General features: G+C 47.8%; 2 protein-coding genes across 3 annotated transcripts in view; one reads left to right on the top strand and one right to left on the bottom strand.

Moving 5' to 3' along the window:
* The window catches only part of NPTN (neuroplastin), a 46900-nt gene extending 35967 nt beyond the window's left edge, over positions 1-10933 (top strand). The window contains exons 4-8 of one of the 2 annotated variants that reach the window (XM_077785854.1): positions 509-642; positions 1260-1533; positions 9123-9144; positions 9468-9541; positions 9869-10933. In XM_077785854.1, coding sequence (XP_077641980.1) covers positions 509-642; positions 1260-1533; positions 9123-9144; positions 9468-9528 — 491 coding nt within the window. In that variant the 3' untranslated portion in view covers positions 9529-9541; positions 9869-10933. The remainder of the gene's footprint in view (positions 1-508; positions 643-1259; positions 1534-9122; positions 9145-9467; positions 9542-9868) is intronic. The other variant, XM_077785855.1, reaches the window with a different exon arrangement.
* REC114 (REC114 meiotic recombination protein) lies at positions 10905-26195 on the bottom strand. The gene is made up of 6 exons (XM_031505779.2): positions 26025-26195; positions 25450-25539; positions 16121-16204; positions 13138-13302; positions 12413-12481; positions 10905-11164 (listed from the first exon to the last, which is right to left on the bottom strand). The coding sequence occupies exons 1-6, from the start codon at positions 26193-26195 to the stop codon at positions 11003-11005; spliced, it is 741 nt and encodes a 246-aa protein (XP_031361639.2). The 3' UTR covers positions 10905-11002.
* Positions 26196-26409: the final 214 nt, after the last annotated feature.

Here is a 26409-nt window from a genome sequence, read left to right on the forward strand (position 1 = left end):
CACGTGTGCTGGAGTGAGGAGCTGCAGCTTTAAAGGTGGGCCCTGGGGCCATCTGCTGGGCCAGGGGTCAGCCCAGGCACTGCCCTGAGCCAGCCTAAGCTGGGGAGGGTTTAGGGCTGCTCCGAGGGACAAACACAGCACGGGGCTCAGGGCTGTGCTGAGGGACACAAACACAGCACGGGGCTCAGGGCTGAGGGACACAAACACAGCACGGGGCTCAGGGCTGAGGGACACAAACACAGCACGGGGCTCAGGGCTGAGGGACACAAACACAGCACGGGGCTCAGGGCTGAGGGACACAAACACAGCACGGGGCTCAGGGCTGTGCTGAGGGACACAAACACAGCACAGGGTTCAGGGCTGCTCCCAGGGACAGACACACAAACAGTTGTTCCAGAACATCCCTCGGGGTGGGAATGCAGAGCTTCCAGGGAGCAGGAGGAGGGATTTGGGTCCAGGTGAGTGAAAGAGGCCTGTTTGTACTTAAAGCTGCTCTGCTGTCTCGTAGCCACTCCTGACATCACTGGGCACAAGAGGAGTGAGAACAAAAACGAGGGCCAGGAGGCTCTGATGTACTGCAAGTCCGTGGGCTTCCCCCACCCCGAGTGGGTCTGGCGCAAGAAGGTCAATGGGGTGTTTGAGGTAAGGAAAGGGTCAGGACGTCTCCACCTGCCCAGAGCCCAGAGAGGGAGGAAAGCAGCACCCTGGGGTTGGGGGTGGGCTCTGGAAGGAGCTTTGTGACTCCTCAAAATGTGAGTGAAGGTGGATATTTTTGGCAGCAGTGAGGATGGTTGCTAACAACTGCAAGATCTGACTTACGAAACGTGATTTAAAACCACATTGGATTATAAATTCCTCCAAGTTTTCTGGTTGAGCTCACAAGACTCAATATGAGGAGGTGGCAGTGATCCCTGTTGGAGCTCAGGTGATCTGTTTGTTCCGTGTAGCCAGTGATGTAGTGAGCAGGAAAATGTGAGCAGCGGTGGGAATAGCAGAGAGGAGCTGGGAATTCCCAAGCCCTCCAGGCCAGCTGTTTCCTGTTGCTGCAGGGATTGGATGGATGGAGCAAAATGTGAAGCAAATGGCAGGGTGGGACGAGCGTTCCCTGCTGAGTGTGAGCTGGGGGTCTGAGGGAGTGGCCGGGTGCAGGGTTCCCTTCCTGGTGCTCGCAGAGGCAGCAGCAGGCCCGGGCTGATCTCCTCCCGTTCCCACAGAGGCCTTAAAGCTGTTGCTGGTTCCCACCCTTGTCCCTTTGCCAGGACATCAACAACTCCTCGGGCCGGTTCTTCATTTCCAACAAAGAGAACTACACCGAGCTGAGCATCACAAACCTGCAGATCAACGAGGACCCCGGCGAGTACCAGTGCAACGCCACCAACCCGGTGGGCTCGGTGTCGGTCACCACCATCCTGCGCGTGCGCAGCCACCTGGCCCCGCTGTGGCCCTTCCTGGGCATCCTGGCCGAGATCGTCATCCTGGTGGTCATCATCGTCATCTACGAGAAGCGGAAGCGGCCGGACGAGGTTCCCGACGGTAAGTGCGGCCCGCGGCGCCGCTGAGCGGGCACGGCGCGGCCGCGGGACGCACCAGCAGCCCGGCCTGCCCCGCTGCACGCCCCTGCCTTCCTCCTCTCTTCCCTCTCCGGACGTGAAGCCCAGGGCTGGATTTCGGGGGGTCTCGGGGGTGGGAGGGGGTTGTGGGTGTCTGTAAAGCTTTGTTGCGTGAGGGGTGGAGCGCTCCCATCTCTTCCCTGAGCGGCGCTGTCCGTCCGCCCCGAGGAGCGTGGGGCAGCGCAGGGGCAGAGCTGGCAGCAGCCTCACCCCTGGTGCCATTCCCTCCTCGCCGTGGCCCCGGGGTCGGACACGGGGCAGGGGCTGAGAGGGAACGTTGCACTCAAACCAAGCCATCGTTGCACTTCAAGGGATTGGGGCTGCAAAGGTGCTTCCAAACTAAAATGTGTGCAGGGTTCAGAGATGGGGGAGGGCTCTTACTCTGCTGTGTAGCTGAATCTCTAGTTAAGGAATGCTCTGGAACCTGTATCTATTGTAGCCACTGATTAGATTTTATAAAAATAGGGCTTATTATCAGGTTTGATGGTAGCAATAATTAATTAATCTGTGTTTGGTATGTACAACTAGTAGTAACTTTTATCTGTGAGCCTCTCCTGCACACCTTCCCCTGTGTACAGCTGGGGAAAGGGGCAGCGTGAGGCAGAATATTTGCAAGATCCATGCTGAGAAACAGCCTTTAATGTGCTGCTAGCAGCTTACTCCAGTGTGTGGCGAGAAAACCTCTGCGAGCACTCCCTGGGAGAAGCAGCAGGAATGTCGAGGTGCTGTAGGAACACGATGGATCCAGGCACGGGACAGGTGGAGGGCAGCGTGCTGGAGTGATTCTCAGCACCGCCCCGGGCTGGCCAAGCCCTTCCCAGTGAGAGCTGTTGGCAGCTGGGCGTGGCTGTGGGGCTGCAGGGGGCATGAAAACAGAGGTGTGAGGCAGTGATGTGTGTGGGTGGGCACAGCCACCTCCGCAGGCCTCGTGCAGCTCGTAGAACACAGCAAACGGGATAACGGGAGAAGGGCCGAGGCTTGGATCAGAACTGGCTGAAGTAGTGCATCCCTAGAGGAAACCAGCTTTGGTTGTGAGCCTTGAGTAGCACTTACTAACTGCTTACAGAGCATGTGTGGGGGCTGCTCTCAGGGTGGAGCCCCCGGTTGAACCCTAGTGCATGGTCTGTGCATCACTAACAGCTTCCAGTGGCTCCGGGGCTTGTCCTGCCCTCAGCGTGGCCTCGCGGACCTCACCAGCCTGGAAAACTTGGAACAATTCTCATTTCCCCTTGCACATACCCGCCTCCACATCAGTCATTACAGTTCCCCCCGTTCAGAATTTTCATTGGATGAAGTTTCACAAGGACCAAAACAAGGTCTTGGGATTTGATACACAAATATTCCCTGCAAAGAGCCCCACATGGACTGAATCCAGCAGGAGTTGGCCTCGGTGTGACCAGATCACAGCACAGCCCCTGTGCTGGTGCAGGGGAGCTCACACTGGAGGTGAAGAGTTCACTGCCTCTTCCCAAGGCAGGAGTTTTCCTGGCTGGTCTGGCCACTCCTCAGGTATCCACACGATCCAGGCTCATCATGGCCCTGGAGCTGTCCAGGATGATGAGCCAAGGAGCTGAGGTTACTCCAGTGCTCACTGGGGCCGCTGTTCTGAAGGCAGAGCCCTGGAGAGTGACATGACGCACCTCCGTGGGGGTTACATGTCCTCCCTGTCCCCTTCCCTGGAGCAGAAATCCATGCTGAGTATGACAGTCTGTAGCTGTGGATGAGGTTTGCCTGGCTGATGGACACAACCAGCATCACAGTGCCTTGAGTCCCATATTCCTTGAATAGTTGTGCATTTTCCATGTGGCACCGAAGCTTTCTGTGGTGGGGAACGGCCCGGGAGCAGGGCACGAACAAATGCACACGTGGGAAATCATCAGGAGCCTCCTGACTGCCACGTGTGGATCTTTGACTCGGGTTCTCCTGAATTTTATTATTTTCGAGACATGGTTACGAAATGCCAAAGTTAATGCTGGAATGCAGCGGCGTGCTCGGCGTTTGGGGTTTCAGCTCCCTCTTCCAAAGTCACACCTCCGCCTCCGCTGCTGCGGTGAGCCGGGGAAGGAACGTCCCAGGGAGCTGTGGCTGGGCCAGCAGGCTGAGGCCAAGCACCACAGCACTGGCACCAGCCAGGATCTCTGCTGGCTTTTCCAATCCTGGTGGCAGTGGGACGTGCTCTGCTTTAGGGATGTGCTCCTGGCAGAGCTCCACATGAGATGGTGCTGCAACAACCACTGAGCTGTTGCTGCCCTTCCTGCTGGGATGGGAATGCTCTCCTTGGACCTCTCCAAATTTAGACACTGAGATTGCTCCATCATCGCCACCATCACCCCATATTCCCAGGGTGGAATAACTCTGGGGCGCCCTTCTGGAGTCCTCAGGTTTCTGTGAGCTGTGTGTCAGCCCACACCGTGGATCTGTTACCCCTTGCCTCAGCTCGTCCTGCTGGGGGATGGCTCTGCTGCAGATCCCTGTAAGGATCCCGAGGGTTGGGCTGCAGGTGTTGCACCTGTGGTGTCCCCCCCTCTGCAGGTGACACATGTCCACCTCGGGGTCTGCCACCACCCCTCGGGGATCCTGTGACATCCTGGAGAGGTGTGCACAGAGAACTGCAAACGTGGCTTATTCAGAACACTCCTAAGGATTGTTTTTAAAATTTGGAGAAAACCAGCGCTGCTAAAGGTGGCCACTTCCTGTGTTCAGGAAAATCAAAGGCTTTTGGAGCAGAAGGAGCTGTTAATGAGCTGCTGGAGCACACCTTGGCTCCTTGCTGGGGCAGTGCAGGCTGAGCTGGATCCTGCTGGGAGCTGCAGATGCCCAGGATGAGCTCTCACCTCGGGCTGTGCCCAGGTGATACTTTAGGCCTGGCTCAGTTAAACCTACACAAATGACAGTGTTTGGGATGTGCTGATCAGCTCCTCAGGTGAGACCAGTCAGGTGCTGAGCACAACTGCCCAGTTAGTCCTGTGGGACGTGACTGGTGGGACAGAAGCTCTGGGTGAGAGGACCCTCAGGCCTCTGGAATTTTTTCCCCAGCACCTGGGAATTCTGCCTGGCCAGCCCAAAGAAACAATTGAATGAATTCCCTTTCCCTCAGATCCCCATGTTCTACAGGCTTCAAATGCCCTGGCTCAGCGTGCCCATGGCCCCATCCCAGGGAGGCTGGGAGGGTGATGGGCTCCTGGGTACACTTGGAGCAGTTCTGTGTTCCCAGAACACTTCCCAGTAAAGGTGTTGCCTCTGTTGGAAGCGCTGCCATGCTGGAAGAGCAGGGACACTCCTTTAACTTTGGCATTTCCTGACTGCAGGGCTGGGTTTTGCATGGACCTCGCTTTGTGTGTCCAGTGAGCTGCTTGGCGTGCCTCGGGCCGGGGCTGCTCAGGAGCTCCTTTGCTGACGTTTCCTCCTTCTCAGAACTCCGATTTGGGAGTTGATTCTTTTTCCTGCTGCTGGAGAGCGGGAAAAGGAACGTTGCACCCGTGAAATCCCAGTGGCATCAGGGAGTACCTGCTGCAGGGTTTGCCTGGGAGCCTGTGGATGAGGGGTTCTCCCAGCACATCCAAACCCCGTGCTGGAAGGAGGAAGGGAGGGCAGAACGTGAGTTCTGGCCTGGCGAGGCAGCATCCGGCTCGCTCCCGGTGCCCAGAGAGCGGGCAGGGGCTGCCAGCTCCAGAGGGGGCTGGCCACGTGCAGCTGCCGTGGCTTGGGGCGAGAGCTGCATGAGCGTGGCATGCCGTGGCGCGTGGCTGCATGCCCGGCGGGAGGAGGTGCCAGCAGGGACCGCCGGGGTGCTCCCCTGCGCAGGGGAGAAGGGAATGGCTTTGTTCTCTGCAGTACAGCTCCAGCTGCTTGGTTTCCACAGCCAGAGCCATCAGCCAGCACCACCCGAGTGTAGCGTAGCAAAGGTTCCTAAAGGAGGGGGCTTTGTGCTGTTGTTGCAGCAAATAGTCCGGAATCGGCACAGCCCCTGGCTTAGAGGGTGTTTTCTGGGGTAAGTAAAAGTTAAAAACCCCTTGGCTCCATTCCCCATAGGAATGGGAGTGGTTTGTACTTGTAAATCCATAGCTGTGAGGTGACTGGGTTATAACGTGTCCCTTTTCGTTCTTCCCCTCTCATTCCTCAGCCTAATCCAAAGACTTCCCATAAATGTGTTTCTTCTCCTGACTCTGCAGAAGCTCCATCCAAATCCCCACATTCTTTCTAACCCTCTTTTGCTTTTTTCTTGACTTTCCCTGTTCCTGCTATTACTGTAAGTAATTGAAAGAAACAAAACTGTTTTAACTGCAACCATTTACCTTTTGTAACCAGTGATTTTAGTGGGTTTTTTCCCCCTTTTATGCACATCTTTCTCTCCCACACTTTAAATTTGTCAGGGTGAGCAGATTGTGAGGCAGGTACATAATGAGGCCACAGCCATCAGCTGTTCCCAGCAGCATTGCTGTATCCCAGTGGGAATGGACACAGGACCCTGAGCTGTCACAGGCTCTGGCTGCTCCTTCTGAGCGCTGAGCTGCCCCTGGATCCCTGGCAGTGCCCAAGGGCAGCCTGCACAGGGCTTGGAGCATCCTGGGATAGTGGGAGGCGTCCCTGCCCATGGCAGGGGTGGCACTGGATGGGTTTAAAAAAGGACCTTTCCAACCCAAACCAGTCTGGGATTGATTCTTTGCAGGTTTTAAAGCGTGAGCTGAGATGTAGAATCCCTTCAGAAGCAAAAACTGGAGTTTTAGTGCTGGAAGAAGCCGCTGGTGTTTCATTTTTAACTTCCACCAGTCACAAGATTCTACCCAGGATTAATTTGATACTAAAAATAAACCCTGTAGCTTTCCAAAGGCAGTGAAACAAAGTGAGTGACATAAAAAATGACATGTAAATTAAGGCTGAAAATGGGAGAGGGGCACAAAACACATTCCCATCCAAGTGGAGGATCTAAGGGAGATCTACTTGTCATCATCTTCCAGTTTTAATCCCCAGGTATTTTTGCCTGCAGGGATTGATTACCTGTGTTAAAGCCAAGCAGCAGCTCTCCCCTTTTTGGCTCAGAATGTGCAGTTCTGGCACCCCGTGAAGCAGGTCATTCCATCCCCTGAGGAAAGGCCTGGCTGCAGGGTTATTGCTGTGTTCTGTGACCAGGGGGTTGTGCCCAGTCCCAGGGCAGATCCTGCAGCAGGAGGGGCTCGCTGTGGTCAGTGGGTGCTCCTGGCAGTGCTGGGGAGCACTGGGGGACCTTTCCGTGCCCTAGGTGCTGCTGACTGTTCTAGAGCAGGGCTGTGGCATTGAAGCTTCGGGTGATATTGATCTTGTCGGTTACTATGACTTCTTTTTTTTTTTTTTTCCCCCCTTCAATTGCATCATACCCTTAAAAAATGGTGGTAAGTGAGAGCTCTGCATGCTTTGGAGTTTGTTTAACCTCCGCTTCAGTCTATACAACGCACAAGTCATAACGTTAACACTCTTGAAAACTTCCTCATTCACGTTCACAACTAATTTGGATTTCAGTTTGCTGTTTTGAACCTTTTCTTTAGTCTGATTTTGTACTGGTTTTTCTGTTGTTCTGTTGCCCCTGGTTTCGCTGAGGGTTCGGTCTGTGTCTGTACTGTACTGGGGATGCTTTTCCAGCACTTAACGGCTGACCGGGAATTTCCCTTGGTCTTTTTATCTCTGGTTTAGGTTAGAGATGGGACAGGGAGGAGTGGTGGGGATCCACTATCTAAAGTATTCCCAGTAGGCTTTTTTGTGGGATCTTCGTGAGGAATCACCAATGGCAGCCTTTATAAATGTGAAGCTGCTTTTTTTTTTTTTTTTTCTTTTTATTGGACAACACAAACTTGCTGATCTGAAACAAATCTTTGAGCAGAGAAGGGAAAATGGTTATTTTGTAGTGAGTGTCCACGGTGCAGTTTGATATTGCTGAAGTCCAGCCAAACAAACTCCCAAAGCAGTCGATGGTGCTTGTTGGAGCCGAGTGGGGTCTCATTGGCGGCGCTGGCGCTGGGGGCCAGGCCTCGCTGTCCCTCCCTGGCTCGTCCCGCCCGGAGCGCGGAGCTCGGCTGCTCTCGGATCCTCGATTCCCAAAGATGTTTGTGGAAGGAAGCCGTAGATTCCTCTGCTGTGCTTTGTGTTTGAGTACCTGATGTGTCTCTGTATATCTCACTGTATATACAACAGCACATTGATGTCTGGCTGTCCTTCCTGGTCCCAGTTCTCTGTACCGTGTCCGATAGTTACTGTTGCTGGTACTGGAATTCTGTGGACACCGGTGTGTCGCTAGTCTGTTACTTTGGCTGTAAAGCTCTTGGTTTGTGGTTAGTTCTTTATTTTTGAAGTATTTTTTGTTCTGGTCACTGTCTGTGCTAGCGGTGGCTTTGCCTCTCCGTTGCCTCGAGGCCCAGGTGGAGTAATGTCCCCTCTCCCTGACATTACTCCTGGCGTGTGCTCATGCGGATGCCTACACTGTAAGACTGTAATTTCCATAACTGCTTCATGTGCACTAAGCACCCTTGTGGAATCCTGCTGAGAGTTTCTCAAAGACTTCCGTGAAAAATCCCTCCGGCACGAGGTGGGAATGACAACTGTCAAGTGCCAAAACCAGCAGGGCCTGAATTGGTCCCCCCCAAAATCCATCTGTGGGAGCATTAGGCTCTTGGATTGACTCTTGTACTGTCGTGTAAATGCATTTTTGTCTTCTGTACTACAGCGTGGGAGAAGATAGTGTTTGAGAATTCCAAAAAAAAGCCCAATTGGTCATGAGAGTTAATATAAAACATTCCTCACTGGCAGATTTCCCCCACCCCGCCAGCTCCTAAATGAGTTTTGCCAAGGGCCATGGGCAGAACGATGCTGTCAGTCCTCTCTGCAGCTGAAGTGTGTCTGGAGGTGTTCCAGCACCCTGGTCCTCCTGGTGACACTGGATGCTGCTGCCCAAGGACCGTGGTTGAGGCTGGAATCAAGTGTTCCCCTTCAGCCTCCTCCTAATCTGGTCCCTTTTAACTAAACATTGAGAAAAATGGGGAATGTAGAGGTTGTTTCATCCGTGGGGGAAAATGAGTGTGGGGTATGTACCCTCTGGGGTATATACCAGGAGTTACCCATCAGCAGTGGAAAAATGGCTTAAAAATTTAAATACATATTAAAAAAAGTCAATGCAAGCAAACATCCAGCAGGATTTTACAACTGAACCGTTGGTTTGTCTCCTCATCTATTTTTTATGAGATTGAACCACTGGAACTTGGGGACAAGATGAGTCTTGACCATGTTGCACCAATCTGTCCGCTACAGTTGCAGTCCTTCATGACCAGCATTCCAAGTGTTAACTAAACCCATTGAAGCAACATACCTGCCATTAAACCCAAATCCAGAGCAGTAACTCCATGATCCTTGCACTCCCGACTGGAATGGCCGTTGATGCTGTAGATTGATCAGTTTGCTGCTTTCATTGCAGCCCCCTGCAAACACTGACTCTCTTTTTCTTTCCTTCCCTGTGTCTCCCTGGGTGCATCGGGATGCTTGCTGCAGATGATGAACCAGCTGGGCCAATGTAAGTGTGTTTTCAGGAAAAAAATGCTCTTTGGGTTAATCTGGGGGGGTTGTGGGAGGTGATAAATCATAGGATTGATATTGCATGTGACATTACAGATGGTGCTGGACCGTCTGGTGTGTTTCTTAGCGCTGGAGGAAAGAAAAGCAACATCTTGCTCGAAAACAAATATTGTGCTAAAATACAAAGTCTAAGACTGTGTTGTCTTCAGCCAATTAAAAGGAGGAAGTCTGAAACGCTGTCTAATGAGCTACAAGTAACATCCATTTTTCCTGTACCCGTGACTGATTTTTGGTGCATTTCTCTCCCATGCCTCTCTGCAGGAAAACCAATTCTACAAACAATCACAAAGACAAAAACTTACGTCAGAGAAACACAAATTAAAAATGCTCATCATGTAAGTATTGCCTGCGCCCGGCCGGGAGCGGGCAGGCCCAGCCCTCCTGCCCGGAGTGCTGGGGGCGCGGCACAAAGCCTTCCCTGCATTAAAACGTTCCCCTCAGGGAGCGCGGGGGGGACCAACCCTTGATTTCCTCTAACAGGCGGGTGGTTTAAGGACCTGCTTGCTAAAACCTAGACAGAGCTGCCCTCCAGACTGATTCCCCACTAAAGGTGGAGCTGGGGCTGTCGGGAGCCGTGCCCCGGTGGGAGCATGGGGATTGCAGGCTGCGGCGGCTCGCGCTGTTCACCATTGACTAGCACCTCTTTCTCGTTTCTTTTTTAGAGCTTTAAGTTTCTGAGAGACTGATGGCAATATGACCTGCTAAATTTAAGGGTTGGAACTCTTGGTTCTAGAACTCCAGTTCTGTCTGATTTCTTTTTTTTTTTTTCTTTCCTTTCCAAGTGAGCAACAATATGACTGTCTAACGCATGCCTTATTTAGCCTCTCCTGCAAGGATGACCTAGCCAGATGAATTTTAATAACGCTTCCGTGTAGAAGGTGTAAACTTTTGGGCTTGATGTGCTGTGAATGTTGCTTTTTTTTCTCCTTTCCTCTCTTTACACGAGCAGTAGCCAGGCGGGTTCACGCATGCGCTGTTTTTTACTTCCTGTAGCTGTTAAATTCAGCACCGCTCAAACCGCACCGCTGCCATCTAGTGAGACTTCTTTTGTAAAGTACAGCAAAACTTAAAGATATATACAGTATATATTTATATTTGGGGGAGGGGAAACCAGAAGTCGTTGTGGTTCATTTTGAAGCTGCTGATATTCATTCCTTACTGTATGGCTGGAAGGAGGGAGTGATGCCGGGCCGGTGCTCGCAGCAGGGACGTTGGAATTTCCTTAAGGGCTTTAACCAGGGAGCACGGGGTGTCCTGTTGGGCGTCGGGGCTGGGTGGTGCCAGGGGCTGCCGGTGGTGGTGGGATGCAGTTGGAAACAAAAACAAACCTTCAGTTTATAAATATATATATATATGATTGCTTTTTAAGTGATTTTTTTTTTTTTTTGTTAACTCATGTAAATTCTCAAATCCTTTTGCACTGATGTGTTCGACATATTCTTGTACATTCAATTCAGGCAAACTTTTATAATTTTCTTTTTTTTTTTTTTTTTTGTTTAAATGATGAAATGTTACAGCATGGTGATATTCTATGCAACTAGTTATTCCTCTTTAGTTTGACACTGTAATTTCTCATGATTTAAAGATTGTAGAAATAGACCTACCAGGGTTCTCATGATGTGCGTAACTGTAGCTGCATGAACTCGTGTTCTGTGTATTTGTTGAAGTGCAATGATGTATAAAAAGTGGATTCACCTGTTTTTAAAAATAAAACACCGACAAAAACCGCCGTAGGCCTCGTTTTTCAACCTTTAATCACCAGAGCTGTGTGCACCCCCCGCAGGGCCGGGCGTGCCTCACTCCTGGGCGAGTCTGTGCAGCTCCTTCTCCACGTCCTCCACGAAGGCGGGGAAGTGCTGGTCCATGAGGCAGAGGCGGATGAAGGGCCCCAGCTCGCGGGCGCTCCAGGCCGGGTGCCGGCACGCCGGGGGCAGCTCCGGCCGCTGCCGCAGCACCGACTGCCAATGGAAGGGGGCACGGGGGCTCTGACCTCGGGCACAAGGACACAGCCGCGCCCCAGCCCTCCCGGATGCCGGAGGATCGTGGGGCTGCCGGTGCTTGATGCTCGTGGAATGCTGTCAGCTGTGATTTCTGTGTGTCAGCTTGTCTGTGATGCCCAGGTGTGATTCCAGTGTAGCTTTTGCACACTGTCAAATGCCCCTGCAATTATTTCAGCTGGAAATTTACCCTGCAAATGCCTATTTCTTGGGTACTGTGGCTTCCTGGTGGGTACCCATTCTGTAATCAGTGTACACTCTTTATGAGCTGTACATGTTGCCACATGGATTTGTGTAGGGATAACCAAGCGTGCACTCCCAAGCTTTTCATTTAGCCAGATGTCTTTTAGAAGTAAAGTGTGGGGCTTTTATGTTAAAACTTCCTTTTTATCCCTGTTTAATCCCCTCTCCTGGATTTTTCCCATGGTGGTGGGTGAACTCTGGGTATTGTGGCACTGGGGTTGGGAAGAGATCTTTGAGGTCCCTTCCAATCAAGCCCAGTCTGGGATTCTTTGCTCAGCAGTGACTACGAAAGAAAGGTAAGGAAGACAGAGAGAAGGAACTTCACAAAACCAGAAAAGAGCAGAGTTTTCTGCTCATCTGCTTCTACACTGGCCTGAATTCCCAGTAAATGAGCAACAGTTGGTTTCAGGTGTTTACCCAGAACTGCTCAGTGAAGCTGTCCGTGGAGGATGGGGATGCTTTGCTGTGGGACAGGGTTGAAAAGGGTCCAGCAGAACCTCAGAGCCCCTGCCAGTGCCTGAGGGGCTCCCAGAGAGCTGGAGAGGGACTGGGGACAAGGGCCTGGAATGCCAGGACAAGGAGGAATGGGTTCTCACTGCCAGAGAGCGGGGTTAGATGGGATATTCTGTGATTCTTTGATTGGTATTTTCAGGCTTCAGCTCTGATCTCCACGAGTCATTTCTGCAGAGTCAGACCAGTGCCAGAACCATTCATTTGCATGTTGCCTCTGGGTATTTCTTTGCTCTCAGTGTGTCATTTGTTCCCATTCAGATGGGGTGATTACACCACCAAACACCTTGTTTTGCTGCTTATTCCCTGGCTCTGGATCATTACACAGATCCAGTGTTTTGCTGGTGTAGATGATGGCATCCTGATGTTCAGGAAAGGCATTTCCCAGATGGACTCTGAGACAGCTCATTCTCAGGCTCAGTTACAGACTCTAAACAGGAGATGTTTGTTTTTTACCTGTGCAAGCTGTGCTACAGATCTTCTTTCTCCAAGGCTTGTGCAGGAGTCTGAGAGAGGCTCATCTGGCTAGAAAATACCAAATGCAAATAAGGGCTTGTTACCAAGCAGAGTGTGGGTATGTGCAGGGGGGGAAGCAGTTCCATTTTTAGCACTGACGGGAAGGGAATGTGCTCAGCTACCTTCTGCAGTAAAAAGGCATCTTTTTATGGAACCTGCATGCACATCTGCTTCAGTCTTTAAAATTGAAAGACATGACAGTTTAACTACAGGCTTGTTAGCTTGTGGCTAAACTGAAGTCACAAACAACTTCCTAGGAGTAACTTCAAAAAATGCAGTGTGCACACTGCTTCTTTTCCATGGATCCAAACACCCAGGAGAGCAGAGAGTTTGCAATAACCACCCTGGAAAATGCCATCTGTCTCTGTCTTTTCCAGTTACCTCAGGACTTTTATCGTGCAGAGGGGAACCATTCTGTTCATCCTGGGATTGCTTTTAGATGTGCCAGGTTAGGTTCGAATTATAAATAGGCATTTGTAGCAGCTACTACCACTGCAAACAGGTAAACACAGAAAGGATCCAGGGTTGTGTTGTGGCTCTGATCATCTTTTGCCCTGTACAAAAACTTTCCCAATTCCTATTTCATGCAGACAGAGCTATGAGAAGCTCCTCGTGCCCAGCTCTCCCAGGCAGAGGTTTGGGTTTGGGGGTGTGTGGTCACTCACTGCGTGCTCAGTGTCCATGCCCTGGGTGTCCTGGCTGAGGCTCTGCTCCTCAGCCCGCTGCACCGGGAGGTACTCGCTGAGTTTCTGGACACAGCTGCAGCAGTGCTCCTGCATCTCCTCCCTGCAGCTCCCTCCGAACTGCACACGGAACATGCGGCACTCGTTCTGCTCAGAAGCACAGGGAAATCAAATTAACTTGGAATCCCCTCAGACTGCTTGGATTAAATCCATATTTGTTGGAGCTGGGAAAAGGGCAATAGATTTTTGGATCATTGTGCCAATTTAAAAACAAACAGGTTTTTCCCTGCTGTATTTTCATTTTTTCCCAGCAGCTTAATCGGAAGACTGTGATAGCCGATTTGAAAATCAGGTAAAAATATGCAAGAAAAGGGTAAGTGATGCAGGGCCACCTGTCACTAATTCAAGGTTTAGCCAAGTGGACAAGCCTTGCCAGGACTCAGCTTTTACATGTAGCAGGAAAATTAGACTTTATTGTTGCTGCAGGTAGTAATTCTGTAAGGGTGTGCCAGCTCTGCACAGTAATTTGTGACAAAAAATGACAACAGTAAGCAAAAGTTAACTCTGGATCTGAACTAGAAATTCTGGGAATGGCACATTCTGGTTAGGATTCATGTTCTTGATGCATCGAAGTCAACCCTACCTGGTCTGCCTGTGTGGAGCTAAACCAATACATTCAGTTTGGCTCTCACCTAAATGTTCCTTGAACAGAAACCAACACGTTGAATAGGAGTGCAGGAAATTCTAATGCGTTACTTCAAAGAGTGAAATGATGCTAAAAATTATTGAAAACTCCCAGATAGCTCTGACCCCCCAGAGTAGGTTGTTGGGCTGTACCATAATTGGTATTTTTAATAAGTAAGTGCCCCAGGTTCAGCAAACTGCCCTGAAATGGGGATGGGAATCTTTGGTGTGTGATAAGCTTGGCTTAAGTACCTTGAGCTGATGTAAGGTAGGTGCATATTCAGTGTTTAGAGAGTGAATTAATGGAACTTCCTGTTTGATCTTGAAATTTCAAATTTAAATTACTTGAAGTACGAGAAAAGCCCAGCCTGGGTGTTCATCTTCCTGAAGTTCCAGTGTAAACCCCATTTTCAATGCCCATTTAAATCCCACACTGCTGGGCTGCTGGAACACGAGGACACCTCTCACTTTAAAGCTCCTGTCTCGGAGATGAGCCAGCTCCTCCTGACAGCCTCTGTGTTCACATGCCTGCTGCTTGAAGATGTTTGAATCCCATAACAAGATTTGTAGGGCAGGGTAAGCACAAAAGCCTCAGTGCTTTTTAAAGGGAAAAATGTCAAACTAATGTGAAGTGCAGCACTCATTTGCCAGTGCCCAGTTGGATTTGCCCTCCTTAATTAAGGAACTGGGGCAGCCTCAGAGAGCCAGGCACTGAGCTGTGCAATGCCAGACAGGCGAGTTCTGATTTCAGTGACACAAAAGGAACTTGGGTGGAGTCTCCTTAGGACACTTTCAAAGAGCACTTGCTTGTTTAGATCCCCAAATCAATTTTGAGGCTGAGCTATTTGGAGTCCCTCGGGTTTCTCACAAGGTGTTAAATACTTTAGTTTGCAGTTCATAAACAGCAGCGGACTTTGAAAATTAAACATTGTGTCTTTGTGGAAAGAGAGCTGTGATATGTCAAGGTTTATAGAATAAACTGAGGACTGGGCACTCACACCTGAACGACAAAAGCTGAAATCTTAAACAACATTGATGTCATGGAATCATTAAATTTGTGCCTCTTCCATGCCGGGGTGGGGGGCTGAGCTCAAGGAAAACAATATGAAGGGAATTTTTTTATTGCAAAATTATTTAAAATATTAATCTTGTTCCTGTTCATAGTTTTGAAACTCATTCTGCTGGCTAAGAGCCTGCAGTGCCCTACTGAAGCCATATTTGAAGTGATGAGTAAGTTCCACTGTAAACGCAGTATTAATGACTTACAAAAAACAAGAGGTACAAGATTAACCAGAAATTCGTCATCAAGATGAGCACAGAAGCTGCATCCACTGTTAGGATATGAAGTAGAGAAGCTATGTGGTAGAACCCCTGCAGTGCCACTAAATCCAGTTGAAGTGTGAATTTATGGTAAGTAAACACCGAGGTGCACCAAATTAATTTCAGACTGTTAAAATTCCTCCTTTCCTGAAGTGCCCCTCAGAGCTTTGCTCGAGCCTGGCAGGGAGTGTGATGTTGGTTTTGTCTTGCTGGGGAGCAGCAGCAGAATCCCTTAATGCTGCACTGGGGAACTGGCTCTGGTAACTGGGAAGGAACTGGTTCATCAGAACTAATTCCTGCCCCAGCTGCCTTCAGGTTTTCTAACAAGCTGATAGAAAGCAGAGTGCAGAGGGGTTTTGGTTTCAGGCATAACCCATGAATTTAAAGCACTAAGATACTCACAGAGTATCAGAGTTCATCTAGGAACAAAAAGCCCTGAGATTTTTACATTAATTGGTAAGAAGAAAGTGCTGTTTGATTATTTAAAGGCAAACCAACCACTTTTCATCAGGAGAGCCAAGTGGGAGACTAGAAACCCATGTCCATTTTATTTCCTTGAGTATGAAATACCTTAACCACCAGCCTGCTGCTGCTATGCCAGGAGCCACAAAATGGCTCAGTAATTGCTTGGTTAGAGAGTTTGTTTCCTGAAGTGCAGTCTGACTCAGAGGAATCTTGGAAGAGATTTGCTTCATCTTTTTGCTAGCCGTGGCAGATAGATTGGGAAATAAAACCAGTCTGGCTGTTTTAGCAGTTAACTCTCAGAGAGCAGTCTAAAAACTGAATATTAGCAGTTACAAAAGATAACAATATCCAATCCATTCCTGTTTAGTATCTAGAGTAAAAAAAACATTTCTAATTTACATAGATGGTTTACACCTTCTAGTTTAATGTAGCCAAAATGGAGAGATTTTCTCCATCTCTGTTACATATTAGGAATGTTCCAAACAGCTCAGCTCACCTTGGCCTCTGCCCGGAGCAGTAGGCACTCTGCTCTCCTCACTATCTTCAGCCACTTGTGGGAATCAATCAGGGAAAATCCTTCCTGAAATAAAGCACAAACCAGTGGCCCAGCAAAAAGCAGCACTCAGGAGCACATATTTAAGTTCTGTGATGTAATTAAAGCCCTAATGAAGATCAGTCACTGCAGCTACGCAGGTTGTGGAGCTGTCAAACAACTGCCACTGTGGAAGTTTTACCCCTCCAGGGATTAAATGCAGTAACAACACTGTGTCAAGGTATGCTGTGATTTCCTTGCCTGTGTACATTTCTATTTGTGCATGCTATGAAAGCCCCTGAAAGCCGGAATAAAGCAGCTGAATGGAGCTCTGAGTGCTGAAGTTGCCCGGGAGGGCAGCAGAGGGCAGGCGAAGCCGGGGAATGGCACAGCCGCGCTTTATGCAAGCCCCGGGGATCCCTTGGCTCCAGGTGGCACTCGGGGAACGGAGCAGCAGCTTCGTTAATTGGATAAAGATGTTTTTGTTCTCCAGTTGCATCACTGTCAGTCTCTTCAAACTCTAAAAAACACCCCAGGAAAGTGAAAAACAACTGCAAGGCAACAGACTGTGTCTCCCCAGGCACTCTATGGCATTACTTAGCAAAGCCCAGGGGAAAACCCCAAACAATTAATCAGTGTTAGGGCAGGGAGAAATCAGGCACCCATTTTATCCAGACTCACAGTACTTCAATGACCAAGGGCTTGAGCCCAGGTTGCTTGCAAGGGGTCCTAAGGGTCAAAGCCCACAAGACCATCCTGAAGGGCCAGTGGTGTTTGCCACAGTCACCATCCATGCTGGGTGGCTCCAGGCTGGAAAACCACCTGCCATTCTATTTTGGAACAGAAATCACCTCAGTGACTGCTGCTTTACTGTGCTGGCACTGGCTTTACAGTCTCATGCAGCAACTGCATGTAGATTTTTAGCTGCTCTTCACAGAGGAATCTCTCAAAAACTGTGAAGAGTTGAAGCACAGGCAGACTGGATGGCAAACATCTGCTGTGCCAGACTCCAGAATGTCAGCCAGCAGGGAAGTACCATTCCCAAAAGAGCTGGGGTCAGAGGGAGAGAATTGCCCCGTGTGCTGTAAAAGCAGCTGCTGACAGCAGGTAAGAGGGCCAGTCCCTTGTAGTGTCTCTCTGCACTGAACACACTCAAAGTGCCCCTAAGGCAGGACTTGCTAAGCAGGAGAGGCCTAAAGGTCAGAACAGGGGGAGATCACCTGGTGAGCAATGGGAGAGGCTGAACCAGGCCCCAGATGCTGTCAGTGAAACAATTCCAAACCATTCCGTTACTAGGCCACTTTAACCTGGGGCCACTTGTGCCTGTTCTGTTCATTTCAAGTAGTTTCTGTTTTGGAGACACACCAACTGTTTATTTAAATATAGCTATTCCCATATTCAGTCTGGTTTTACAGTGTTTTTCCTTTCACTGGAGATGAAGGTTGAACAAATGTTGTCTCCTTAAAATAATAACTGTTTCCAAAGAAATTACAGAAGGCAGTCACTGTTTGATTTTCCTAACAACTATTTTATTATGTTTCCCAGGTTATTTTATATATCCTGTTTCTGAGGTAAAACAAGTGGGAAAAAACAGCATTTGGAATTTTTATTTATGTACCCTGATTACCCAACTCCAACCCCAAAATTTGCTTTAACTGAAATATAAATTTAACCACTTTATTTTTAAAATCATTGTCCCTGCATTCACAGAATCACAGCCTGGTTTGGCTTGAGAGGGACATTAAAGCTCATCCAGTGCTACTCTGTGCCATGAGCAGGGACACCTTCCACTAGCCCAGGCTGCTCCAAGCCTGGCCTGGGTCACTCCAGGGCTGGGGCAGTGCATGTGAAGTCAGGTGAATGAATCAGAGCGACAAGAGGGAAGAACACAACGAACGTGTCCCTTGGGCCCCGCTCCAAGGCAGGAAAATCTCTGCCAACGCCCAGGGCCTGGGAACTGCAAAGCAGTATTTTGGCATTACACGCCACTGGGCCTTTCCACAGGTGATGGAGTGACTCTCGACATGCTCGGGATGTGGGCGATGCCACAGGAAAACGCAGCGTTCCTTCTGGATTGGTGCTGCCACCAGGCTGCCGGAGCAGGGAACAGAGCAGCCGGGCCCCGTTCCCTTGAGCCGGCAGCGTCCGTGGCTGCTTCGGTCAGTGAGGCAGGGGCAAAGCCAGAGGGCAGTACAAGATTAATCAGAACATCCGCAAATCGCAGCCTAGAACGGGCCAGGAACACAAGAGCCCAAATGTTCACCATGTGAGAGAGAAACGGCAGCACTTTATTAAGTTTGGTCATCAATGTTCAGTCAGGCACATACCCCTGTTGTTCTCCTCGACTGTACTCGTAACAAAAGTGGGGTAAAGGAAAACTCTCCTACATCTGTGACCAAAATCTAAGTTTCTCAGAGGGAGGACCGAGTGGAATTAAGCTGAAGGGGAAAACAAAGCAAGATGTTTCCCAAATGTTTTGGAAGCAGGCAAGATGTGACCACAGCTGCCATGAGGCAGGAGCCAGAAATGCTGATGCAGCCTCACAGCCATCGGGTCCAGCACTGACTGGGAAATACTTTTGTTCTGATTTCACATTTCAGCATTCAGAAACCTGCTGTGTAATGAGTGCTGTGAGCTGTGCTGGAAGGTATTGTGGATGATTTATGAATATTTTTTATTGCAGCATTTAGAAACCCTGTGGTGCTAAACAACACAGGAATAGATTATCTAAGTTTTGATAGACTGCAACCCTATCTGAATGGAAAATTATATCTAAGAAATGTTATTTGTGTAGCAGTTCAGCTATGCTGGCTTGCATCACTTAGTTTGGACACGCTCATGCACAAGGCAGATGTTTTCAAAAAAAACTCTATGTAAACAATAGCTTAGCAGGAAAAGCTTTTTTTCTTGGTCACAAATATGATCTAGTCTGCCCTTAAATCACAACCAGTATTACAAAAGACAAACTAATTTGTTTTATAAGTAGTGAGTTTTATAATATTTTGTTTTAATAAGGTATAAAATGGTTATGTATTTTTAAGAAGGTTTTTAAAGGATAAATTGTTTAATTAAGAAATGATATTAAAATTATTTTATTTTTAATTTAATAATTATTTGAATTATGAATAATTATTAATTGACTGTAATGCACAGCTGCCAGGGTGGTGCTGGCTGGAAGAAGAGAAAAGCTGCAGGCCTCAGACAAAATTCTTCTTGCACCATTGCAACACAGGCTGGGCAGCACCATGGGACACAATCCCCTGGAAAACAGAGCAATCTACTTCCAAAGTTTCCAGGGAGGCACCTGAGACAGCTCCTTAACCCTTGCCTTTCCCAAGGTAAGGAATACACCACGACACAAGTGGGGAGCAAACCTCGCTCAGCTCCACTCACAGAGCCTGGGCAGGGCAGAAGGAGGGATTTGGGAAAGAGTTTTGTGAGAATGGCGGGATGCTGTGCTGCTCTGAGCACGCTGCCAGCTCCTGCAAGGTCACCAAAGCTGCAGGGATGGCTGAAATAACGTGCCACTCCTCCCAGGCACAGAGGCACTGCCAGCCTGTGCCAGCCTGTGCAGAGCTGCACGCCCTGGGGTGCTCCCCACACCGGGGACAGTCATGATTCACTGCCTGCGTTTAAATTGTGCTGTGTTGAGCTCAAATACCCACACTCCTGACCTGTGGTGCTGTGGGTATTGTACAATTGAACATTTATACTGCCTAACAGCTTGCTTATTCTTGGAAGTGCCTAACTTGGCACCAGAGCAATGGCAATGTTATTTCCAGGTGTCCTCACACACAGTGACACAGTCCCCACACAGTGATCTTTCTGATCAAAAGAGAACAGGGATAGTGGAGTTGCAAGGACTGCTGATAACCATTCTCTCAGGACACAGGAAAAACAAAGATGTGTGAGCAGGCAGGCAGGAAAAGCTTGTGAATGATGTTCAAGAATTATACAGAATGTTAAAGGACACGCAAAACTGAGATGCTTTCAGAAAATTGGAGAAGGTGTTTACAGGTAAGTGATGATCAATGGTGATCACTTTAATAATGGTTTTGTTATCAATAGGTTGTTACAATAAAAAAGTCACACATGCTTGAAACATGACATAGATTCTAAATCAAATGCTTGCATAAATCTGAAAAATAGCAAATTTTAACTCCTTACCTTCTCAAAAGAGAATGTGAGTCGCCATTTCACACTTTTTTCCTAGAATAAGCAGTTTTCTATTTAAAATGTAAAAATTCTTCATTATTTACTGTAGAAAAAAGTTGTGAAAATTAAACTTCTAACATAACTTCAATCCAGTCTTCATTAAAGCTTGTAACATACCTGGAAATAGAAATTTTTGTATCTATTTCTAATATCTAAGGCCAAACACATCAGGCCTGATTTCTGGAGCTGTCTTGAGAACTGAGTTAAGATTAGAAGAGCCAATGTAAACCAAAAAAAAAAAAAAAAAAAACAAAAAAACAAACCAAACAAGACAGCCTGCAGAGTGAGGGAAGCACAAAGTTGTCCCTGCAAACATTTCCAACCCTACCAATCAAGGCAGAGAGACAGGAGTAAAGAATAAAAGGATGTTAAGGTTTGCATGATGCTTTTTTGATCCTCAATCTCTCAGACCCTCCCACCTTGCTCTTAAGGCTGTTTGGGTGTGGCAGAGAACAGCACAGAGAACTCATTAAGCAGAGTGCTGTGTGCACACAGGCAGGGAGGCTGAAGGAGGGAGGGAACATGGGACACACGGAGCCACCCGAGGGGACAAAGGCAGAGAGTGGCTTTGGGCAAAGGGCAAGCACTGCCTGCAGGAGCAGGCTTTGGATGGGTACAGCCCACAGCCACTGACAGCAAAGACAGGCCCTTACCTCAGCACAAACCTCGCTACCTCACTGACAGCCTCACTTGTTTTGGGGTTTTTTCCCAATGACATCTGTGCAGGGCCACAGAGAGGGGAACTGGATGCTCAGGGATGAGCTGGTAAAGCTCTTCAGGGCGTCCCAGTAATGCATTCCTTCATTCTCAGTATAAAATATGTATTTCCCCACACTGATAGCACACACTAAACTCTAGGGTAAATACACATCATTAACAGACATCGCTAATCTCACCAAAAAAAAAAAAAAAATTCTAAGAACTTAGGTTTAGGAGAATTGGGGCAAGAGAAAAGGAAAGAGCAGAAGGCCTTGACATGGAACAGAAATGGGAAAGCTGATGCAGAAGGACCCTCTCAGCTCGTCCAAAACAATCACAACAACAACACACATTAAAATAAACAAACTGAAATTGAGATTTTTGAACTGCGATTGTGGCACTAAATAATCCAACAAAACTTGAATACAACCTTGTGTGGCTTTGCAGGGCTCTCCCACAAAGCAGCATTAGCAACCTGCTCGCTGCCCAGCTTTCTGTCAGGAGCCCTCATTTATTGCACAGGGACCAGCTCTGCCCAGGGCACTGCTGTGAATCTCATCTGCAAAATTTGGTGCCTGAGTTTCAGGCACTGCAAAGAGAGCATCGGGAACATGAGAATGCCTGCTGAATGCCTGCCTAATTAATGAGTTAGAATCTACTGTACCCTAAGCACTGGTAGCTTATGGGAAGTCATGAGGGGACCAGGAGGGCACTAAGGACATTTACTCTACACTTCAAAAGATCAGGTCACAAATCAATTACTCTGGATTAATTTCATCCTATTAAGTAAGTCCTCTTCACAATTTCAATTTGTTTCATTTGTAGGATATTATGAATTCTAGCAGCAGAAATAATTGCACTGAATAAAACACCAAAATATAATTTCCATGATGTGTTGATAGAGAGGGGAAAGGAAATAAGAGTTGTGGTAAATGGAACATGATGTATCTTGAGCATGGCCAGAAATTACCAGAGATGCTGTTGAGATATTCCTGTAAAATTCCATTGACTACAGTATACAACAATGAGGTTTTTCTACCATCAAATATGCAGTCTGTTAGGCAACACTGCAGCAAAAACAGGTCCTAAAAATACATTATGTAATTTAATTCCAAATGAAGAATTTGGTTTAAAAAAGCATAAACCAAAACAAATCAAAACACCCTTTAATTTGCATTATGCATCAGGGATTTTTATGCTCCATGCTCTGAAGTTCCATTTACCTCCTCTTCATTCCATTACACAAGGAATAGATGGTATTTTGAAAGGAAAACAGTTGCTTCTGTATTTATTTAAAAAACCCAGTTGTAAGAATATGTGAATATTTTATTACTATTTTATAAATATTGTTCTTAGAAACACATCATAAAAGAGCCAGTGGGCCCTAAGGAAAAGGTTTAACTTTCCTACTTCAATAAAATGGAAAGGACTAAGAAAATATGTAATACACTCATCATAGACAGAGTATTTTGACAGCAATCAGAAACACTTGAATATTGTTCCTACTATGGATAATTATCCAGCCATCAGCAAAACAGAAATTTTTCTTCACAACCCTTTCAGTTTTGTCCAAATGTTGTTCATAGGTGAGAAACAGAAAAAAAAAATCCTTTTATTATTCATCAATGACCATTTTATAAAAACTCAAGTTCTGCCCGCTGAGAAGGAAATGTGTCCCTGTGACCCAGATCTTGTTCCTGTGCAGAGGTACAAAGCTACAATAATTGTTACCCAGTTGCCTCAAACCAGGAGCTGGAGCACATCAAAAAGGCTGAAAAGTAGGGATTAGGAGATAGATCAAAAGACAAGGCATCAACAATTTAAAGGATGCAGTTCCAACACAGCACAGAACAGTTCTGTGAGCACACCAGAGGGAATTTCAGTGCAAGGAAGGCAGCACACAGGTGTGGGAGGACACCCTGGCAATCCAAAGGACACAGCCCAGGCCAGCAAGAGGAACCGAGAGCACAAGTGAAATCACACCAACAGCTGCAGCATTCCATCAAAGCTGATCCATTCCCTCTGTGCATTATCCCCTCTGACAGAATGTCCAGGATAATGGACCCCCAGTGAGTGGATCTGGAGTGTGACAGGCTCCAAGCACGGGCTGTACTTAGTAGTGCAAAGCCTGCTTAAATATTGTGACAGGTTTGTGACAGCACTGACAGCTGGAACTGGAGGGAGATAGAACCACTGAGATGAACCATTTCTGATTATTTCTGCTGCAAAAATACAGCCTGAGCAGCACTACAAGTTTGTTTGTTGTTATGTAGCATCTTGGGAAGGAGTTTGCAAGATACCCCATCCCTGGAAGTGCTCAAGGTTGGATGGAGCTCTGAGCACCCTGGGACAGTGGAAGTGTCCCTGCCCATGGCACTGGATGAGCTGTAAGGTCCCTCCCAGCCCAAGCCATGCTGGGATTCCATGAAAACGAGCACATGGGGTATTTGTGGGGTTTTCAGCCACTCAGGTATGTTTAAAAGGACAAGTGGGAGGACTGCAGCAGGTCCAATCTCAGAAACCCACAGTCCCAGTACGTACCAGTCCCACCAGTTCAGCCCTGCAGGCACAGAACACACCTGTGCCACGAGCCCAATTACTCCTGCTCAAAGAACTGCACCCAAAGCAATCAATGGGCTGCAAAACCAACTTCATGTAACTTTTCTTTAACAAATTCTAAACATTTGTGTGTCGCCTTTAAGGTTGGCACAGAAGCATTGCCAAAATAAATGTTTGAAATAAACCAAAACAGCTTTTTTTCTTTTGAACTCTCAGTACTGTATTTTGGTCACAGCTACCAAGCATGTCTGTTCCACCTCTCCTGCACTATGTGATAGCTCCCACAGTATCTCAGTGTCTCTTGGAAGCTGGAACAGTCCTGATAGATCCCAGAAATTCCTCATCTGGCATTTCAAGCAAAGCAGCTGCTTGAAAGCTTCACTGGCCACTAAACACAAGAGCTGCGAGAAGTGCTTTTCTCAGCCAAGTTTTGAGCAGCTTTTCTGATCCCTCATCCTTTCCGACAGCACACTTTATCTGCCCTGTTACTTGCCAGATTCAGCCTTTGCCAGACAAGTCTTTGAAGGGTTGCAGCTTTGGGTTGTGCCTTTTTTGCACTGGGGTTAGTTATCAGAAGTTGCTGTTAGCTTTTGTATGGTTATCTCAAGAGGAATGTCAGTTACTGGTCACTAACAGGAACAGCCACTGGGAACAGGAGCATCCTGCACCGAGTCATTCCAAGCAGAATGTGGTAAGGGATGGCAGCAAGTCACATTTCCATACACATTTTCAAAACCTCTTTCCTTGTTCTCATTCAACACAACTGCTAAAATACTTTCCACAGTGCCTTTTTACCTTGTTCTCACTAAATGAGCTGAGTGCCATCCAATGTAACAGCTCTGTTAGCTCATCATTAACTATTCAATGTTCCTAACACACAGGCCAAAAAATTCAAGGGTATTCATGGTTCTCCCCTATGCTTGAATTTCTTTTAAGTTTATGACCCTTTAAGAGGCATAGTAAAAACTAATTTATAAGCTTATACATATTTAAAGCTGCAACACAGTCTCTTATACATGCCCTTAAAAAAGCTTTGTTATCTTTACACTGCAGCATCTTCCAGTGGTTTGTAATACCTTTCTAACATATTTATCAGCCAGCTCCTACTCGTTATTACAACTGAGTACTGATGATGTGCACTGAACACACTTAATTCCACCTTCCAGCAAGGTCTTCTTTGTCAGAGCATCAAACCCACTCCTTCTAGACAGAATTTTCCTTTTGGTGTCATTGTGAAATCTTTAGTTTAGTAGCTAGTTATGTTTAAGCAAGTGCAGGCTACAGGAAACCAGCTGACACAAGTATGAATTTTGTCTCCAAGGTTCTTATGTTGTATGTTAAATCTCATAATCCAACACAGAAAATACAAACCCTTTGATAAACCAGATTGTCAAACCAAAATACTAGCAGGTCACTGGCAAGCAGTCAGCTGGACCATATAGAAAAATTATAATTTTACCTATTTCTAAGCAGTGTATTTTCCTGTTTTCTTAGTTAGAAGAATCATGAAAAAAAAAAAAAAAACAAAACAAACAAAAAAAAAAACCAAACAAGTATTTTTCAACACCAGCAACACTTAGCATTACCTCTTAATCTAGATTTTTAGAAATGTAGAAGAAATGTTGATCCTCAGCAGGAAATAATACATTTCGTATTATTCTGACAAACGTGAAGGGAAAGCAGCACATGGGAATTACCATGAGGAAAACAAAATTGACAGTTCCCACTCAGTGGGAGAGAAGATGAAGCTGAGAAAATAAACCAAGTTAATACTGATGGTAACATGAAGAAGAAATATTCTTTATACATGACAAACTTACCAGCACTGTTCGCCCTTGGGAAATAAAGAAATGGCCAGACTCCACAATGGTAAGAACAAGGGGGCCTGATTCTTCATTTGATTCAAACACCTTTAAAAAGACAGACAAAAGAAAATCTGGCCCTGCAAGCACAGAATCTACGATTCCCATCTCTAGGCTAAATAAAAGGTCTCAAAGTTTGCTGTTAGAAGCCAGGTGTGTAATTCATGTCTCACTAATGCAACTTCCCCTTCACTCCCACACGCAGGAGGCACACCAAATGTTTTTTTTCACTAATTACACCTCCATATACAAACTTAACTACTTGGGACAACCCTCTGGATTCTTCCACCTTGATCTCTAGGTTTTAATACCACAGGTTACTGATGAATGAAGGAATTAAAAAAAAAGTGGGCTACTAACACTCTGATATGATGTTATTAATAATTCATGAAGTAAAAATCTCCCCCGACTCCTGCTTTACCTCTGAATTCGCAAAAAGACACCTGAAAAACCTCATTTATTGGTGTTTGCCTCACAGCAGAGACAGCTACCCCACAGCGTCCCACCAACCACCCTCCCCGCGCCACCGGCACCTTCCAAGAGGTGTTCTGCCCCTCACAGTCACCGTCTTTCGGCGGGAGGAAGCGACCGTAGCGCTTCAAGGGCCACACTGTGGCGCTACCGAGGAGGGAGCTGTCTCCGGCGCTGCCCGGCGCCGAAGCCAGCCCGGGCTGGGAGCCACGACCGCCGCCAGCTGCCGCCATCCTGCGCTGAGGGGACTGAGGGCTCTGAGGGGACTGAGCGGGCTGAAGGCTCTGAGGGGACTGAGGGCTCCGAGGTCTCTGAGGGGCGGCGAGCAGCGCGCGGGGGCAGGGCGGGAAGCAGCAGCCAATAGGAAGACGCAGAGGGCGAGCGGCGGGAATTGTTCGCCAATCAGCGCGAGGCGCGCGGCGGCTCGCGCCGCCATCTTCTGTGGCG

This window comes from Lonchura striata, chromosome 11, assembly GCF_046129695.1.
Source record: "Lonchura striata isolate bLonStr1 chromosome 11, bLonStr1.mat, whole genome shotgun sequence".
In the NCBI taxonomy this organism is placed as follows: Eukaryota; Metazoa; Chordata; class Aves; order Passeriformes; family Estrildidae; genus Lonchura; species Lonchura striata.